Raw genomic sequence first — 21,562 nt, 5'->3', positions numbered from 1 at the left:
AACATGCAGTTGGGACCCTTTTGTTCAGACAATATTATTGTAGTGCGTTGATGTGCAGTTGATTACAAAATAATTATGAAGCCAATTTTTTAAATTTTATTAATGACAGCAATGGATGCAAGATCATTTCATGGACATTGCATGGTTCATAAGTTGGGTTATTCTCCATGAAAATATGAGGATCCGCTGTACAACCATTATTTCATTGTTTGTTTATCCTCAAAACTAACTTCAGTCCCAAAGGGTGATAAGCTGGTCATCAATGAATAAATGGCCCTATTCCAAGGCAGGCAAAGACTATACCTGCCAAAACCAAAAATATGGGGCTGCAGGGTACTTCATATGGCTGGTGCAGATAGTGTTCCTTACAACTTTAAAACTACACAGGGCAAGTCGTGCAACCACCAAATCTACCTGACATGGGAGCTGGTGGAAATGTTGTCCTTTGCTTGGCTCAAATTCTACCAAAGAATCAGAATTCTAAACTCTTAAAGGAACCTGCAGCCCTAACTATAGTCACTGATGTGAATCTGGTTGCTACAACCCATAGATAAACAGATGGTGATTCACAGGTATGTCCATAATCAAGTACCAGAAATGTGATATACACTCTTTTTCACATCAACGAGCAATTCCTTCCTGATGTCTTACATATAATAGGGGAAAATACTGATGGCAACATCCTTAGTGATTCTAACTCCGCCAAACATACACGTATACAAACACACAAATGCTCGTTTTAGTAATTTGCTTAAATGTAGCATTCATTAATGAACATTGGTTGTTTATTTTATATTCGGTGAGTTGGCACCATGTTTGATTTATTTTTGTCAAAAAAAAGTTTTTTTTGTGAATTTAGTTTTTGTTTGATTTGTATTTCATTTCTCAAAATCACTGTAGAAAACCTTGGTGTTCCAGACCCCTGGTAGCACAAAGTTGCCCTGAGGCAACAAACCCAAATCTGGTTCTGGGAGGTGTCAGGGTCCACTTGTATGATTGATATGTAATTAGGGACCACCAAGCGCTCAAAGAATACAGAAAAATATTTTGTCCCCCAAAAATGAAGTCATGCCATAGAGGGTTAATAAGCACGGTTGATTTTTGAGGATCTGTTTAAGTTTTATAATGTGAGAAAAGCATAATTTTATTTTCATTCAGTCAGTATGTAACGCAGCTTCACAAAAAAGTTTAAATATATATTTTTTAAATTCAGTATATTCGAAATGCAGCCCTTTATGTAATGGAAAGACGGTTGGTTCTTTTGATACTAAAGAAAACTTAAAGGAAAGTGGCCACTTATCAATTAATCGCTAGTCACAGAATAAGAACTATCAACTTTAGATTAAATCATTAATTGATGACTTGTATTCCTATTCTGCACACTGAGGCTACGAGGTTAATTGACTTTTTTTGGACACTTCTTTTAGAGATTTGTTCGATTTTAAGTTAAAAAATATACTATGTAGATTACACTTAACCAGGGTGTGGAGATTTCTAACATTCTCTATGATTGTTTAAGATTATGAAGTTTCCGCCTTTTCTCCCTGAGCTGTAGTAGAGTTGGAGGTAAATACCAGGGCTTCCTGGACTCACATGAATCAAAATGGAGGTTTTAACAGAGTAAACAGGCTAGTTTATTCTGTCCTGTTTATGATTGCATCTCTCTGACCTCCCATGCTGTGGTGCAATGTCATTTCCAGGCCAGCTGGCAGCGGGGACATGTGAGATTGTGACGTTGAACAAGGACAGCAGCCAACCACGACGGACCATCGCCAGGCAGACGGCCCGCTGCGCCTGTAAGAAGGGCCAGATCGCCGGAACTACAAGAGCCAGACCTGCCTGTGTGGACGGTAGGAGCCAGGAGTTGGTTGGTTGGGTGGAGGGGAGAAGGTCGGGGGTGAGATTCTGGCTTTGCTTGCTTTGTTTTAAGGGCCCACTCAGTGTTTGAGTAGTTCCATGCAGCATGTAGTTTCACTTGAGTGAAAATTACTCAAACATGAGCATGCTACTCCCGAGGCGTGTTTGACTGGAGCGGAGAAATGTGTTGGCTTTGAAGCATGTTGAGATTACATGTAAAAACTAAGCCGTATCCAAATGTTCAACTGTGTAAACACTTTTTCACACAGCTGCTGTAAGGTTTGGCCTCTTTTTTTCCACTTATTTAGTTTAGGGTTTAGTTGGATAAACCTGCAACAATGTAGGAGCAAAGTGGATCACTAGGGCTGCCTTTATGTTACTAAGACCTGCACCAAATCTATTTACAGCTGAGTCACTTGCTAAAGCCGCTTCAGGGGAGTTTCAAAATCCCACACTAACAGATGGGCTTATTTTTTCCTTGAATAGTGACACCATTACTGTAATAATATGTTTCTGCACAGATGGAAATAATTCTCTTCATTCTTGTTGTTGTCATTCTTATGAGCCATCCAATTGGCTAGCTGGGATGAATACTGATTTGAAAAATGGCTAATTTAAGTCCTTCTGAAGCAAGACCCTATTTTAAGGTTCCTTTTGGTAGGCTTACTTGATGTGCACAGCCGCAATATGTAAACATTTCAGTTTTAGACTACCTTCAAATCAAGTGATTAAAATTTACCTTTTTGGAAAAAAAGTACTCTTAGGAGTATTTTTATTTTCGCTGTATTTTTACTTTGGCCATTATATTATGAAGTATTACTATTCTTGAGTAAAATCCTGGATACTTTACCCACTGCGAATAACTTCATTGAATGAAGAACAAGATTGATCTAACCAAAAATTCGCCAGACATACACACAGTTTTTGTTTAGATTCATAAGTTTTAAGAAATTGATTTGGAAATTTGTTTCTTTTGCCTACTTTAGTTATTTTGTAATTATGTTACTTACATAAATTATTTTCATATTGGTCTTTACCAAAATGTCTGCATAACTTTATATTTCGTTCCATTTTGTGATGTAGTTTTCAAATATTATTCAGTACTTGAGTTGCCTTTTTACCAACTACTATTTTACTTTTACTTGAATAATTTCTTGCGTGGCTACTTTTTAACTTTGGGTAAAAATATGTTGGAGTTGTTCTGCTTTCTTACTTTAATCATTTCTTGGACAGCTACTTCTTACTTTTACTGAAGTAAAAATATGTTGAAGTTGTGCTACTTTTACTTGAGGGCAATGTTTGGCTACTCTACCCAAAAGCTAAATCAGAAGAAATCTATAAGGGAGAAAATACTTTCCAACACCCTATAAAATCTCAACTTCAACTGCCTTTTAAATAGGCTGTCACTCTCTCGTGATGTGGCTTCTACCCAGGGTGGGAGGGGATGTCGTGTGCTCAGGTGAGGGTAGAGTAAATGCCTCTATTACCAAGATGGACCAGCAGTGAGCTGTAGCTTTAGATGTCTTGTTTTGGCTGTTATTCAACTGTGACTTCTCAGTTGTACATCCAATTGAAAGTGTTTTTTTGTCCTTGGCGCTCTGTTTGAGTGATCTTACCCGCTTATTACATGAGCAGTTGGCCTCACATCACTGTACTTCTTGCCTAAGCGGGGGGAATTTGCATGGAAGACAGACGAAAAGATGACTACTTTCTGTTTGAGCAGCATAAAATTCACATAGAGTTTAGAGATACACCAATACACTTTTTTTTTTTTTCCAATTTGGATACCGATACAGATACCTGAGGTTTATTATCGGCCGATACTAATACAATACAGGAAAGTATAAACACAGACATAAATGTACTGAATTACAAATTTATTTGATAACTCTGCACCAGTACAGGACATTTAAATACACAAATAGATTCATAAACTTGGCCAAACATGTAAAAACAACCTTGATTTGTTCAGTGGAACTAGGAGCCAAAATAAAAAAAAAAATAAAGCAACTAAAACTGACAAAAACAATAGGTTGACCACCTTGGTGAAACATGTAAAAATGAACTTCAACAAACCTTTAAAATGGTTCAGAAAGTGCAATTAGGAATTCTAAATATGATGTAAAATTAATAACAAAGCATAGAATTCAACTGAATAGATCTGCCCTTGTGGATTGGGGAGATTGTCAGTGTACACAATCTGGAATTTATTTTCAATATCGCGGCCGATATAGATATGAACATCGGATCAGTGCATCTCTACATAAAATACACATGCAATTACTGTTACTCACTTTACTTTCTTTCTATTGCTTCAAAATAGTGTCAAGTAGTATTTATGAGTTGGGCGTCATAGAGGTGATAGACATGACTGGCTCCGGGCATACTAGTCACATTCAGATAGATTGAGTTAAATAAAATACGTCAAAGTAATTTATGCTGATTCTGACACCAAAAGCTTTTCCCTCTAAATGTCCATCACTTCCTCCCAGCCAGTGTACCACTGTTGCAAATTTATGTCTGGATTTTCATTACAAATTGTATGTCAGAAATAATTGCTTTGTACAGGAAACTTTTTAACAAATAATGGCATTGTTAATATTGTAGTTATCTGACTAAGCTTGCTTTCAGTAGAAGGCATTTTTATGTTTTATGCTGCATATTGCAAAATGTTTACTCTGTGTATTAGAGATGCCGAATCTAATTTTAGTCAATTCCAATTTCTCTCAGAGAGCAGTAATTGGAAATTTAAATTGTGTAATTTCTCTCTCTCTCTCTGGTTGAATTGAATGTTTAGCTGCTTTTATTATGAAACATTTAAAATATTAATAATAAAAAAAAAATACAGAAAAAGCAAAAATGGCAACACATTAGACTTTTCACTCTGTCACTGAAAAACCAAAACTGAGATGTGCAAAGTTCTTTAACTATAAATAAAATTAGCCTGAAAAAGAGAATAATTATAAATTAACAAGTGTTATTCAGTTTGGCCAGTTAGCTGGTTTAGAGCATATAATGTATGCTAATGCAATATCAATATCAGCAGTGACATTATAGAAGCCATTTTTGGTGACAGTTCAACTGTGAAACGATAAAAGAATATTTCTAAACTGCTGAATTTTCAACATTATTTTTTAGAGGTAAACATTTAGCAATCTAGTTTGATCGTTTAAGGTTATCCACTCTTTGAAAGACTGGAAATAGTCTTAAAAGGTGAAGTTCATATCTCTTCTCAGGCTAACTGCCTACAGATGGTATTTTTCACATTTGTTTAAGTACAGAATGTTTTTAAAGTCAAAGGTGAAATCATCTGTCTGACAGCCAATGAATCAACAGAACAATGATCCCCAAGCACAACAACAAATGCACAACATGGCAAAAGAAAATGTTGTTGCAATGGTCAAGTCAAAGTACAAACCTCAAAGATACCAAAGACTGATAAAGTCCTTGGAACTACTTTGGATTCTTTCGGCTAAGATGGATGTATAACTTATTGAATCGTGGAATACACTTGGTTGTCCACACATCAGCAGCATTTCCTGTTACGCTTTATTACTAGTTGCATTTCCATTGACTAGATAATTGTTCAATTTGACATTTTGAAAAGAAATTGGCTTAATGGAAACATACCAATTTTGAAAAATCTCGTTTTCCCATAAGTTTTAGTGCTAGCCTAGGATGAGGTTGTTTTCGTGGTCGTATCGAAAATGGTTCCTTTTGTAAAACCACAATGGAAACTTTTTATGTGTCACACAATCAACAACCAGATGTTGCCGCTGGCACAAACCACTCAGAAGATGACAGGAAGTAGTAGTATTAATAAACACGCATGGCGTGTTTTTTAATAATTTATCACGTGAACAAGCTTATTCACATGTGATTTTATTTGAGATTCTTATTTTGTGGAAATACTGTGATTGCAAAAATGGAAGCAAATCTACTGAATCCTATGTTTGTTTTTGGCATTTAAGGTTAAATTCAAATGGTTTAGGTCGCAATATTTTTGAAGTCACTCTTAAAACTCTGGCATTATCACACATTGAAAGCCTACTATCATCTGCTTACAGTGGAAATTCAATACATTCTAGCCCAACATGCTGCTCTGTAGTTGTATCTCCATAAGTTCCGCTCTTGTCGGAATTTGGTCTTTTATTTTGAGAGTCCGTGGACTTGTGTGTGCCATTTTAATACGTTAGAGTTGATACACACACACTCATTTGTTTTGGTTGATATTACAAAATCCCACAGCTTGATATCATTGCTATGCAACGTGGAGTCGGCTGCCTCCACAAATGCAATCTCATTTGTTTATTCGGAGGGCAGGCTCGGCTCACAGTGGTGGGCATTTAAACTGCGGGGAGGAGAGAGGAACCTGACGGGGGAAGGAAAAATAAATAAATAAACCTGCGTCAAATGCCACAAATGGAATTTCAATCAGTTTTAATCTGCTGGAGTCCTTGAGGTCTGCTCACAGTTGTAATGTGCCTTCGCCTTGGCTGACATGATCGGTGTCCTTCATGCTTCAGATGCCGTTCGCGTCGGTCATCCAGCACACGGAGGATAATCCGGAGCTCCATCAAAAGTCTCACACCGCACCTGATAATGAAAACAGAGGGAGTGCCGAAGAGTCGCTCTTTTGTTGTTGTGCATTTCCTACCCCTCTAGCTCCTTTGTGTCTGTTTATTGCCTTGAGGAGGAGAAAATGGGAGATAAGTCGTCAACACGATAAGGGAACTAGCTCAGGATATAAGAGAAAAAAAAGAAAAGAAATCCCCTAAGAACTGCAGCTCTGTGGAATAAAGTGCTCTTTCATTTTCTGTGTCTATCCCTTTCTCTTTCCCTCTCTTGTCTTCCTTTATCTATTCTTCCTGTTACACAGACACTCATTCCTGTGGTCCCCTGTTTTCTCTCCGATTGTATGTCTTCCATGCCCCTACCCATTCATGTCCTGTATTGCAATCTAGTTTCTAAAAGTACATTTTCTGGTAACTACTATTTCATACTCTCGAGCCCTTTTACATCTTTACTTGACGAGTTTCTAAAGAGCTGATCTTGATTCGTATTAGGAGGTTAAGAGACCGAGAGAGAGTATTAGGCGGGAGTAGAATCACCTACTTGAGTGGGCTGCTGGGACGACAGTCACATTAGGAGCAGACTCCTGGTCTGTGTGATTGTTGTTGAGGTAGGGATACCGTATGATGAGATGCTAAAACAAAATTCAGTTCAATTTAAGACTGAAAAGTAAAGTTAACCCTGCTACTACTAAAATGAATGTACTGCTAGGCATAGGCGGTCTGGACTTAAAGTCTTATCACGTTATTTTGTGGTTCTTTTCTGATAACAATAAATGCGACAAATGTGATATGAACTATTTATTACTTAAAGTTTAAGTAACTGTTTGGCTGTGACCTTGTAACAGCAACTATAGCTGAACAAACATAACGTATGAAAAACATTTCCATTTATAATACGCTGCACAGAGTAACTCCATTTAGTCATATTTTCAAATTTCTTAATATTTGTTGGTACTCTCATTGAACAAACTGGAGAAAATGGTAACAATAACAGGAAAAAACACAGGCATGCAACCAATCTGGCACACCTTCAGTGTTGAGGTAAATTTTTGTTATTCCCTCACCCAAAACACACCTGGAGTGTTGCTTGGATTCTTTCATGCATATTTTAGAAATCCTTTCATCTCTCGTGGCAACCATTCAACTGTGGAAAACGCCTTGATGGAACTAGACCCGCCTTCGAGATGCAGCTCTTCTTCAGAGCTGCAGTTTCCAAGCCTTATAGAGCACATCTTCCCCCATGACTCCTTCAGTCAGCTCCTTCAGACTAGCCAGCCACAATTAGCAAACACCTGGTGGAACTGTGCACCTGCTGAGCTCATTATAGGACCTGCTTTTCAGTACCATGCTGGTAAAACCATTGTTAAAGGGTTAATAGAGGAGTGATGTTGTGATGACTTTCTGAAGGTGGAATTTGAGAAAGAGCAATTTTTTTAAAGAGACAGAGGCCCAATTTATAGGCAGTAAATTACAAAGTAAAAATTCTTTTAAGTAATATTTGATATATATTGAAATTTTTTAACAACTGAAGTTAACATAATTACTAGATCTAAAATCTCACTTTGTGCTTGGACAACACATACCATCCCTTTAAATATTACCCTCAAAATACTTGCATACAAGTCAATGCGTCCTCATTTTAGTTGAGAGTTTTTGATATACTACTAATCTTTTGAAAATCTTTCCACTGAATCTGTTTAAATCTGAATAATCCACAGAAAATTAAGCTTTTTTGATTAAAAAAAAGAAAAGTTTTGAAGAAAGGTTAGCAAGTTTGTAGCATTTTACAGGGCCACACATTTGTAAGGTCATTCTGCCACTGCCTTTTCTTCCCTTTTGGAATTTGTTTTCGTTTCCTCACATGCACCCTAACATACGCACACACACACATCCCCCCAACACACACAAACACACACTCCACCGACTTAAGACTGATGACCATGGGCTGTGGCCTTGTCACGGGGCGCGAGGGCAGGCAGATGGGGACCGCAGCCCGAGGTGGGATGCTTCTCCTTGGGTGTGCTGGTTTACAGGCTGTAGCCTCCTAACTGGAGCGGGGTCACTTGTCACATGCTGCTTTTTATATACCAATCGCGCGCAGGATAAAATGGTCCCTGTAATCAGGTTCCCCTGTTAGCGTTCCGTCTTGTGAACGTCTTCGCGTATTGTACCGTTGGAACAACTTGGATGAACATAAAGTTGATTTTAATTACGAAGTAGAAGGAACTACAACACAAGAGTTTCATTTATTTTTCTATCTAAAACAAGTAAGCTTTTTTATGGTGCCTCTAACTAAAATTCTGTGTCCTATCTTCAGAATGAACTCGCATTTTTAAGTCTGTTGTAACATCTTACAGGTTTATTTAGCTCCGTCCAGCTTTGCATTAGCTTTGATTACATTCTTGAAGAAAAGCATGATGCCTTCATATACCAATAAGAAACATTCAAAGGGCACAAACACTTTCACAGGTCCTGATTTTGATTATAATTTTAGAAAATATATATTTTTGCCAGTTTTTGAAACATTCTGTTTCACACAGTTTTGTGTTTTTGAAATACCTTCCATTTAAATTCAGGTATGTAATATTTCATGCACCGAAAAAATGGATGAAAAAAATGTATAGAATTGCATTTCACATTTCAATTCACAAGATAGAGAATACTTTATTTACAGTTAGAAGTAATGATTTATACACTTAGGAATTGTAATTTTCCTTCCTTTTAATATTTAAATCAGGCTTATTGCTTAAAAACTAAAGCAACTTCCACTGTTTTACATCATGTAAAACAGAAACTCCCAACACCGCGCATTTCTTTCTGTAATATTTTACTTTTTTTCCCCGTTACTGAATAATGTAAATCTATTGAAAATATTGTTGTACGGCTTTCTCTCCAGAGGGACCAGAATCAAAACGCCTCTTTGTGAGTTTTTCCGAGCTCACACACGAATACTGAATTTGTGTTTTGCTGTGCGACGAGCAAAAAAAAATATAATAATAATAATAACACAAAGAAAGCTTCTGTTTTCCCCATGGGGTGAAAAAAGGCTGACAAGAGGTGCCCATTAGCATAAAAATAATGCAAAGTGTTGTGCTCTGGCTTTTATAAGGTGGCGAGAGTTACGGTGAGTTTCACATCCATTAACCTTGCATTATGTTGCTTTGTGGCTTCTTCCCTGCTGAATTCCTCAATAAGTCAAATCCATTTTTCACAGTTTCTTGAAAGAAAAAAAAAACTGAGAAACTAACCTGTTGTTTTTCATTATTATTAATAAATGGTGACTCAGAAAGATGTAGTAAAAGCATTTATTAGCAACAAAACAAAACAATTAGTGAGTAAGTATAAAGATTTTTGCTACAGTGCTCTCAAGAGGAAGTGTGTGGCTCATTTCTGAGCTGAATCTTTTGTAGGAAAGCTACACGGATCTCAATGCTTTGTGTTTTAAAACATATCTTTATCCTTCTAATGAGTCAGATTTTCTGTTTTTCTTTAAAGTAGTCTTAATCTAGAGTTCTCCAGGTTTTCTAAAGATTTTTCAACAATTCTCTTTACTTTGGCTTCTTTGCCGCTCATTGTTTTGTCTCGACATTGCAAATGCCTCTTTTAGTAAACATCCAATCCTCCATATATTGTATTTTAGTTTTGGTTTCTATACAAATCATTTCTCTCCATAGCAACAGATATTTTTGTTTAGCTATTTTAACAATATTCATTTTAAAAGGTCTTTAATATCCCAACTTGCACTCGACTATAATAAAATACATGACTGTTTGTAAAGGAAGATGCAAACAGTTTATAGATTCAGTTTTAAACTGTGACTATGACTTCAGCTCTGTGCATTGGAAGAGATGGTTTGAGCTTCCTCCTCAGGAATTATTTAAGCTTTCGAGATATTAATAAGCTGCCTTTTTTTGTTGTTATCCAAACAAAAAGAAAAAAATAGGCCGATTTTAATGTTGTGACTGTATACATAAATTTAATGTCACAGTTTCAAATGTGCTGGGAAAAAAAAAACATCTGACATGCAATCAGAAAAAAAAAAATCAACTACATGCTTTAATTTCTTAGTTTTTCCCATTAGATTTTTTTCAATTTTCTTTTACTACCAGGTCTTGGAGCAAAAAGTCATGAAGATTACTCTTCTCCATTAAAGCGCGCCTTGAAATAATTAATCTCTGCCACACTAACAGTAAATATTTAACATCCCCGTTGATGCAGCTCTATAGCTCACACAGATGCCATAATGCTTTCAGGCAAAGCGGTTACGCTCTCTGTTAATAAAACTGCATTATCCATGCATCCTGTCTGCACTGAAGCCTCTGCATTCATAAATTTGCAGCCGTAATGTGATGAAGTGCGCCCAGGTGTTCCAAAGAGCCGAGACGTTGATAACGTCAGAGGGCTTCGGCGCGCCATTGTTGTGTATGTTGCGTTTTATTAATGGACGCGGAATGAGAAAGTGGCCACTGAAGTTCTCTTGAAGTGCTTGATACGCATCAGTGGATATAATAAAGCAGTCATATTAGCTATGCCCCAAACACTTACCATGAAATTTTTAGTAACGTGATCTATCCTTTCTTTAGCCCTTATATTGCAGATTATACTTTTGATATTTCCCCAGCAACAGGGAATGTTATCCAGTAGAAAGAAAAAAAAAACAAAGGAATTACAAGTCCTTTTTTTGCTTAGCTCTGTGCTGATTTGTTCAGTAATGGCTCTGCTGAAGACCCACTCTGTAGTGAGAGTTCATGAAGAGGGATGTTGCCTCAGTAGATTGTCTTCGTGTGCTTTGTCTGATGTCAAATGAGCCATCAGGCAATTGCACTGAAGTATTGCAGAGCTCTTCATAAAGTACGATTCTTAGCAAGGCCAGAGCGCCAATCACTTCAGCCCATCGGACTCCTCCGGACACCGCAGCTTTATAAATCTGCAGGAACGAACCTGTCCGCCATCTTTATTTATTTATTTTTTTTCTTTCACAAGGTCCTCACAGAATACAGATGTAACAAAAGTATAAACCATGAAATGCTTTCTTTTAATGTAACACTACAATGTCGAAGTTAAAGAGTGAGAGGTAAATTTTCACATTTCAACTCAACACGATCATAAATCAGTGTGTATTAAATCGGGATGTGGCAGCATCATGTTTGTTTGCGTGATTGTTGTCCTCATTTCTCTTTCTACCAAAGACTGGATGACAACTTGTCTGGTTGATTATTGTAGGTGGTTTGGTTCATTAGTCTCAACTAGCGTCTTTTTTTGAAAGTCAGTTTTGCTTACAGATACTTCAGTTTTCCATTTTATTTGTTGTTTCAGTTGTTTTGTTTACTTATTTTGGACATTTAAAATGTGTTCCATTTCCACTGTTACATGTTTAAAATTTAAAGTTTATATTAACATTATGTTACTAGAAAAATACTGAGACTGCACTTCAAAAACTTCATATCAATATTGATATTAATTTTTGATTTAAAGAAAAGTGAGTTCTACTGGAAGATTTTTTCATTTATGTTAAAAGTGAAAAAAATCAACTAGTGGAACTAGTGCTTATTTTAAAGAATACTAAGGAATTGTTGACTTAAGACAAGAACCTATATTTTGCTTAAATGCTACTTGTTAGTTTTATCTTATTTCAAGTGTAGTATCATATTTAGACTAGAAACGAGACAAAAAAATGAGGGGTTAGTTTTTGCAGTGTAAATGAAGGTTATTTTGGTTTAGAAAAGGAAAGCACATACTACACCCCTTAACAAGTAAGAAAACAACAAAGAATATATCTATACATCCAAATATACTCTCTCTCTCTGTATGTATATATACTGTACATACAGTAAGGACAAGACAATGTCAACCAGTTAATGTTTCATATAATACCATATTTGGATATAAACAACAATACATTTAGCTCAAAAAGGAGTAGGAAGAAGACAAACTTATTTACTCTCACTCCATATCTATAAATTGTGTGGTTGTCATTGTAATTTGAAATTTGTTTATTTGTGTTTTGTTTTGTACACGTCTGTTTTTTCATGATACATTTCCTTGTCGGTAACACTGGTTGAACTTCCAGAAGAAAAATCTGTTAGAATGACCTAGTCAAATCCCAGACCTAAATCCAAACAAGAGTTATTGAGGTGTGACAAAATTTGGTAACAAAATAAATAAAAAGTCAAAAAAATTTGGAGAAAGGATACTTGTCTGGTTTATTATTGTTGGTGTGGAGTCAGAAATGAGGCATTTCTAGAAGGTAAGCACCAGGTCTCACTGCTTCCAATTATCCTGATGGCCTTCTCCTGCCACCTACTGCACCGCAGACAGAAATAAACTGTACAGACAGGAAACTCCTACAAGCACGGCAGTAAAATAAATAAGCATGTGTGAAAATATTGAAAAAGGCAAACTCTCACCCCTCTGACCCCCATTTTCTACAACTCTTCACCTCTACGTCTTTTATGTCTTCACTTCCTCTTTATATGTCCTCCGCCTCCCTCGGCATCAGCGCCATCCGGCAGCAGTTATGACTGCATGCCTTCCTTCCTAAATGCTGTCTGCCCGTCCTCGGCGTCTCCCACAGGTCTGCTCTCGGGCACCGTCTCGGTTGACGGCTCGCGCTCTCTCCACCGAAGCCTCACCTTTGATAATTGGAAGGGAAACGTCCCCCCCCTCCCTCCTCTGGCGTACACGCATGTCCGAGAGGGTAAGCCTGTTCGTCAGGCTACGGGCAGTGAGCAATTAATGAAGAATTACCGCTTCGATGGACCCACGCGGGGCCCGGGCTACGATTTACAGCAGGAGGAAGGTGTCAAGCGAGTCGGGGAGACAGAACCGGCACGGAGACACAGTGACCGAGGAACAGATAAATCATCCATCTGACAGAAATTATGCTTCCTGTTAAGTCTCGTAAGTGTGAGAACGCTGGTTATGTAACCATCAAGAAACACAACAGTGTTGGTAATCAAAAAGCTTAACTGTAGATGAAGATAAAGCAAATGTAGGGATATCCTTGCCATCAATACTGACCAAAGGAATGGAATAAATAACAGCACATTTGTGTATCATTTATATAAAAACACGAGTTAGAATTAATAGAAATTATTGAACTTGAGTAGGTATAAAATAGATTAAAGGAAATGTATTATTGTTTTTCCTCAAAATGTTTTTAATTATTAGGTGAAGTTAGAGGACGCTGTAGTGGTGTTTTAGTGATTAAAATTGCACATTACCCATCTTATGAGAGTGTCATTTGGAACCCAGGAGTTTTTTTATGCTGTGCGCAGTCCCACTGTGTTAGACTGACCCAACGTGCGCTTTTACACAAGTTGTTTTTTTTCTTTTATTGTGGTGTTTTGGGAATTGATGGTCTTGCGTAATAGTTTATCATTTTTATCATTATCAAAATAGTAGCACAAATGTCGTGATGAAATTCAAAGTCCATTATGCCCACATTCGTCACAAAATGTATCTGGCTCTATTCCAGAGATATAAATTCGAAAGTGTTTCATGAGGACACAGCATAAATAAGAAAAAAATTAAAAGATAATATTTAACGCATGTAACTTAATATATGTGGACCAGGGGGTTCAGGGGTTGTTCCCTTTTTGTTGAGAGTAATGCATATGACTTATGGATGAAAAACAAAACTGACTATTTGTTTGATAATCATTATAACGTATTTATTCCAAAAGTGCACATTTATGTGAGTTGGCTTATGTGATGAGCTAGTTTTTGATACAAAGGTTTCAAAGTTGCAATTTTTGCTTAAATTTCCATCAAGCACGTCCTGCGGTTTCAAATCCTCTGAGATGCCAGAGAAAGTACCAAAAAGACTTTGTTTTTTTTCAGAAATGAAGCAGTGCTCCTCGTCTACCTGTTTAACTGACTGAAAGATGGCTGCTGTACTTATGTTACAAGAAATTAAAAAACTGTCTGGAAATAGTCATGGTATGAAAAGAAAAAGAAACTGACCGTCATGGTGTGAAAACCAGTGAGGCGCCACCTGTTACCCGTATTTTGAAACCGACTCGCAACATTTCTCTTAATTCGCTACCGGAAATATTTTGTTATACTCGTGTCCCTTCTATGAAATCTACAACTTGAAATTGATATTTTTTGTAATAAACAGTTGGAAATATTACTTAAACTTAAATATATGTATCAAAATAAGAAATAAATGTTATAGATAAAACAGTACTGCAGTAGAAAAGATCATTTTTGCTTTAGCTACAGAAAAACAAATCATTTTATGATTTGAACATTCTGATGAAATACTATCATTTCTTTATTTTTATTTGCTAGAGCTTTGCTCAAAATTATCCTCCAAAAAATTATCTCAAACCACCATTTGCCTTGGCACTTTGTCTGCATGATTCACATACCTGCACATATCTTTATCAAATTAGCATAAAGGGTCGTTTGGTTTTTATCTCAGGTGCCTGTATGTGACTACACTGGAATGTGAGAAATGAAAACCATTTACATTGACAGTTTTCCTGGAGCAATCTCATAACACAGCACAGGATGGACCAGTAATAACTATGTGAAATATGTTCGAAGATAAACCTTTTATATGACGACTGCATGACCTGAATAGGAAGGTAACGGTTAGTGTTATCTTACAAGAGGCCTGAAAATTGATTGATAACACAGTGAATACTATGTGAATTATGTGTTTATATCCGTAGTACTAGTGCATCCTTGTTATTAAAGTATTTTAGACTTTTTACATTGAATGTGAATCTGTTTTAGTGAAGGTGAAGCCAATTTACAGAAAAAGAAAGCAGCAGTTGCTGTACTTTGTGCACAATTTCCCCATGTTTTCTTCCCCAGCTCACCTCGGGGATGTCACATTGTCATCCCCAAGTCGTTCAGACGCCATCAAGAATTTTTGAAAGTGCTACAATCTCTTAGTGCCTCGCACAGATGTAAAAATGTTCCCTTCTGGCAAACATTGAGATACCATACGTAGAAAGACAGCTTTCTTTAAAGTAATTTTCTGTATTTGTCAAAACGTCAGTCAGTGACAACCTTTGTGAAGCATGTTAGCATTTTGGATCGCAAAGCCGCCTTTTCCTGCCAACTCCTGATGGAGGCTCAGATGAGGCGGGCCAATCAACTCTCGAGCCCCGCGTGCCATTTGATTTCTGCCGCTGACGGAGGCAACTGCCAAGACGGGGCTGCGAGTGTTCACTCACTCATTCACTCACTCACTTCCCAGCTCCGATCCAACACACACGCGAGCCCATCTGGCACCGTGAGCCAGGAGCCGCTTTTCTCTTTTTAACCCCCATTACTCATGAGGTGCTGATTCCATATGATGGGTGTCAGAGCCCCGCGGTGTACATCTCCACACTCATGCTCCCACTTATCTTCCTTTCATGTGATTACTGGTAGTCTTTTGTTCTTTTCTGTTTTAAGAGCCAGAGATGATCGGATGACTGCGGTGCCGGTTGGTTGGATGCATGCTTTGGTGTGTTGGGCACCAACAGAGTGATAAAGTTCCCCATACTCCTTTAACTTTCCACGTTTTGTTCAAAACCACAAACTTTAATGTATTTTTATTTGAATTGTTGTATGGACCAGCACATAATTGTGAAATGGAAAGAAAATATACGAAATTGGGGTAAAAAGAACCCTTTTTACTACCATGGTTAAACATGGCAGAGGCATCCTCATGTTGTGGGAAGTTGGATGGAGCCAAATGTTGGGCAGTCCTGGATGGGAAGCCTGCTGGAGTTGGCCAACAACCTCAAACCTGACCAGAACCAGAATAGAATAAGGCAAAAACACAAAATTTTGCCAAGTATTTTGTCTATTTTCTAGTTAAAATCTCCTTATACGCTTTAAATAAGACAAAACTAGCTTAAACAGAACTTTTCTGCAAGACATATTTGCTTTTTACAAGTCAGTCATTCGTGGATTTTGATAAGAACGAATAGTTCCACAGGGAGATTATTTCCCCATGTTATAAGTGAACAAATTTGCCAGTAGAACTAATATGAAGATTTCATATGTTACAGAAAAGTTCTTTAACTAGTTTTGTCTTATTTCAATTGTGTTTTATTTCGGTCTAGAAACTAGACAAAAATACTTAAGATTTTGTGTTTTTGCAGTGATTGGTTTAAATCAACGTATTTGAAAGGCCTAATTAAGTCCAGAATTGAATCCAATCAAAATTTTTAACAAGACTTGAAAACAGATGTTAGAAAACACTTTACCCAAACTAACTGAGCTTGGTCTATTTTGCAAGGAGTATTAAAAAAGAGGATCATTTAATGCTAGCTTTGGACAAAAAGTTTTGGCTCTTTCCTCTTTTAATCTCCCGAGTCCTTGGCGAGTGACGTTCTCCGTGGGCGACGTGCAGCGACGGCGTGCTGCTAAAACGAAACAACAACAAAGCGTGTTGACGTCACAGATCACAGAGTTTAATCTCATACAAAGCAATGAACAACAAAGCTGCAGAGGAACAGAGATATGCATTTTTCTCATAAGAATAAAGACACACAAGGGGAAGACAAACGAACATAAAACACAGACAAAAAAGGCAAAAATAGCGGCCGCTCTCTCTCTCGGCGTGCTCCGTGTACGTAATTTTATACCAAATAGGTGTTTCCCTATTTAATATATGCAGTCAAGGCGTTCCGTTCTTTGACCAATTAGAAACTCCCTCAGGGACTCAGAAAAACTTGGAAACTCCCCTCATTATGGCAAAGGTGTCTGGTTTTTGTCTAAGTAAAAGGGCGGACCACTTCGTGTTCATCTCTGTCTGGTACGGGCAGATCCCTATCGGAATGTAAATTTTATTGCTCTGTGTGTGGGGGAGGCAAAGGGCCCTGCTTCGGCCTGCTTATTCAGCTGAATTCCCAAATGCTCAACAGAAAACTGTTCCAAATAAGAGTGTTGGCTATACCTTTACACATGTCGTAAGATTAACTGTATTAAGCACCAGAAAATAATAATTTTTCTTAACAGGAGGAACAGGCAAACTACTCTGCCTGTAAATGTCTAAGACAATTCTGGTATTTGTCTGAAATACAGTTAATTTTTATATATATATAAATTTGACTTGTGTGATGCTGAAAAGTGTTTCCATTGCTAATTTCTATACAGCCGAAAAACCACCGTATCCCAGCCTCAAAACATTTTATAGAATGATTTTTTTTTTTTCAAAATTGTGTTCAATTAAGCAAATCTATTTTCAAAATGTCAAATTGAAAAATGATATGGTCAGTGGAAACGCAGCTTGTCAAATGCAGCAAATTTTGGAGTTTTAAAGAGACAACATATGAAAAGATTCAAGGCGTGCGAGTGCTTCAGCATGGCTCTATAGTACACCTCAGTGTGGAGTCAAAAGTCTGCACTCGGTTGGAATGCTGGGGATGTTGTGGAGAAAGTCAACATGAGCAGGAGGATTGGGAGGTCATTTGAGCCAGCCTTTATGTTGTCCAAACACAAGCAGCATCAGAGTGAAAGCAATTACCCACTGCCTTGTATGATCCCATTAAGCTCACGTTGGCTCATTTTCAGCACACATAAGCCCTAATGATGGACGAAAACGAGATGAAATAAATTGCTTTTATGCATTTTGTGTTTTAGTTGCTTCTAATAAGAGGGAACCTTGACTGTATAGCCTTGGCGTGATTGGAAAAATATCTGCTTGCACGTGGCGCTGCAGCAGGAAGTAATTTGGTTGGTCAGTGGATGTAAATATAACACGGTTGTGATTATTCTTTATCTTCCTCATTAAAGCGGCGGAGGAACAGCTGCACGGGCACACTGGGCAACTAAAGAAGGGAGGCACTCCATTGTGACTGAAATGATAAAATGCATAATTAGGTAGTCAATGTTGTGTTCCATCTCACGCTTGCGTATCCTCACTCTGTCTTGGCCTGATAGGTGCAACTCTATGTTTCCTCTCCATTTTCAGAAATGATGATGTTCATTAATGCAATGCAATTTTCGGGAGGCCTTTCTCTCTTTCTCTCCCCCGCGCTCTTATTCTCTGCACCGTTTTGTCTTTGGTAATTTACCTTTTATTGGCTGGCTTAGCAATTTCATCAGAAACACGGGTTCATTTAATAATGTATGCGTTTCGCTGTTGTGTACCGTTCCGACACCCACCTGTAATTGCATTGCAGCTGGGTGCACTCGGCTGGATGGATGCACCAGCTGATGACAAGGACTTGGTGAGGAAGATGATGACAACAAAAAAAATTGATTCAGCAGGAGAATTTGGTTGTTTCCTTCAAACCGTGTTGCTTTAATCTTAATTTGATCTAAAGCTTAGTTGCTAATGATGTAATGTCTCGCTTACACTGGTGCTGTACATTTTTAGCTTTGTAAAAAGAGTAACTCCTTAATATAGAAATGCAACGGCCAGATCTAAATTTGGTAATATGGTTCTATGCTGTGGGTGCCGTTGCATCAAGGAGTAGCATGAGCACTCATAAAAAGGAATCATTATAGTTGCGCTACAGAGGAGTTTTCTATTGCTTGCTTTCATGTCTGGCCCTCGGGGAGTGGCTGTCCCTGTGTGTTGTTATAGTTTTAAGCACTAAAAATAAAATAGCTCGACACTCCTAGATATTAATTAAAACATTGTTGCGTTGCGGCTAATGAAAACATTGCATTGTTGACGAGAGTAGCTCCTCAATGAAAAAATTTGACTGCCTAATCATAAAGTCCATCTTGTGACAATTCTTAAATAGGGTGATATGACTCACCGCCCAGAGTGCCGTTCAATCGAAGCAGCAAAAGTAGTACACGGTAAATTTTACTGTTATTTCAACAACAGATTGAGTAGAAAGAGTTAAATTAACACCAGTTCTACTAAGGACCAAATAGACTTGGGCACCATGTTAAATTTCTATCTTTAAGTGTTGATTTAACACTGCAAAAATTTGGTGTGTGGGAAAGAAAAGTAGTGTCGTTTGCTCTTCAAAGGAGTTTTCTGTAAGACTCATGAAGTCTAAGCCCTTCATGAAGATTTGCCTTTAAACTGCTGGAGACTAAAGACCTCGAAGGTGAACATAGATCTTAGTTGCCTTGAGAAGATTCATGTCTCTAGTATCCTCTGTTTTATAAACTTGTAACTTTGCTAAAGGAACAGCTCCTTAAAGCTGGAGTATTTAACTTTTATAAACAATAAGTATTTTACAAGTATTTTAATTGTTAAAACTGTCGCACTCCGTTCTGACTGTATGACATTTAATCTGTGAATAAATCAAGCTCCTCTGCCCTTTTCGTGTGGTTATACTTCATGTGTATGGAAACATACACGTTTCTGTCCGCTCCCAGTCAGAAACATCCAATCAGAGCCATGAGGAGGGTCTTAGAGCTATCAATCAAGCTTGTGTATGTGCTGCTCATTGTGCTAATGGCAGAGAAACAAAACTTACCATTACAGAAAAACTGTTGGGTGACCATGTGAATTAGTTACACATTCACACAAGCTATTAGGCTAGCTAATAGCTGTAGCATAGCAGAAAGTAAGGGAAAGGATGTGAGCACCGCGTACACAAGCGTGATTGTTGGTATCTTATTTGTAGATTTCCTTTCTGTGATAGATTAAGGGTTGGATTCTTGTTTGGGAATTGTGAAGACAACTAACCTTGATCAAAATCTAAAAATAATTTGGTCAAACCTGAACCTAAAAATTCAATGCTGAACACACAATCAAAGATTCAATACATATTCAACTTAGCTAATCTGATAGAGCAAATAAATTTCAAATGCATCATGTGGATCTACTTACTTTTCCCTGGACTCCAAGATGGTCCTACGTTCATGTGTGTGTACCGTCCTGAAACCTGACTGCAGTCACCCTTCACTCTCATCTAATTGTTCTGCAAAGCCCTGCAAGTAAGCTCATGGTCACGGCTGTCTTTGTCCTTGGGTTGGAGCACCTCGGGTTCACCTTGTCATGGAAAGTTTAAAAAATGAGAGGGGGAAAAAGGGAAACCTATCTTGTTAAGCATGCACACCGATAAAAGCTAGCAGAGCGACATACAGTAGACGCTAGTGCCTCTCAGTAGGATGGACATCATTATCTCCACCCTTCACACCCTCCTGTCCTGAGGAAGTTGTTAATCTCGCTGTTCAAAGGGGGGAAAAAATGAAGGAAAAACTGATGAATGAAGTTAAGGGAGAACACCTCCACTGCTCCACATGTGCCATCCTCCGCTGTCGCAAGGGGACAATTTTTATAAGAGCCAGTTATGGAACATCACATGGCCAAAATAACATTAGCGTTGCGGTGACAAGCATGTGAAGGCAAGATGAATCTGGGATAAAAAGAAGGGGAAATGAATACAAATGGTGTCTCCTTCACCTAGAGGGGGAAATAAATCATGGGTGGACTAATGTGGTGAATTCTTTCACCTTCTCTCTTTACAGTTTTTTTCCCCTATCGTCTCCACAAGACACTCGCTCTCTTTCTTCTTCTTTTTTTTTTTGTGGCCTTTCATTTCCCGACTCACTTCCTCTGATTAAGTTAGCTTCCAAAGTGTCCTTCTGTATTAATAAACCGCTGTGGGAGCGAAGAACGCAGAGGTATTTGTAGGTACGTGTCAAGGTGTCATGATGTAGAAATGCAGCAGATTCTGCCGTCTCCGTAACCAGAACGTAAAGTGTTACTTAAAAATCTTTGTTTTTCTCCCGTTCCAGTTGCATAGTGTCCGCAAGGTTGCTGTAGAAAACACAAATAAGCTATTAAATCAATGGTGTCTAGTAAATTGCTTTCCCGCTTAGTTTACTTGTTTGAGTGGAATACTGCTTTTCTAAATAATTGAAGCCGCACTTTGTTTTACAAGCAGAGGTGCATTCTTAATCTGATATCTCCAGTATTTTGACCTTCAGTGGTTACATTTAGTGGTTCTGTATATCCATGTATTCATTTTTTTTCTTCCAAATCGAGTCCTTTCAATAATGATTTCAAGTCTGTCCTTCAGTGGCTCTACATTTAACTCAGTTTTCACATCAAGAGTCTTAACCAAACTGTTTTATTCCAGAAGAAAAAAGGGATGGATGTACTTTTAAAAAAAAAAAAGAACAACCAATAAACTGAATTGGATTTCAATATGTTGCTCTTTTTATGAAATACAGTGCACAGAATGCTCACCTTGGTGACAAAGGCT

General features: G+C 37.7%; 1 protein-coding gene across 3 annotated transcripts in view; it reads left to right on the top strand.

Moving 5' to 3' along the window:
- The window catches only part of LOC114161216 (protein FAM19A5), a 165,424-nt gene that overhangs the window by 91,811 nt on the left and 52,051 nt on the right, over nucleotides 1–21,562 (top strand). For all 3 annotated transcript variants that reach the window (XR_003598960.1, XR_003598961.1, XM_028044388.1), the window contains exon 2: nucleotides 1,701–1,850. Coding sequence is in view for 1 of the 3 variants with exons in the window: in XM_028044388.1 (XP_027900189.1) it covers nucleotides 1,701–1,850 (150 nt within the window). In the remaining 2 variants the exon portion in view is untranslated. The remainder of the gene's footprint in view (nucleotides 1–1,700; nucleotides 1,851–21,562) is intronic.

This window comes from Xiphophorus couchianus, chromosome 17 (genome assembly GCF_001444195.1).
Source record: "Xiphophorus couchianus chromosome 17, X_couchianus-1.0, whole genome shotgun sequence".
NCBI lineage: Eukaryota > Metazoa > Chordata > Actinopteri > Cyprinodontiformes > Poeciliidae > Xiphophorus > Xiphophorus couchianus.
The sequence above is the reverse complement of the archived record's forward strand: the minus strand, read 5'-3'. Positions and strand labels throughout refer to the sequence as shown.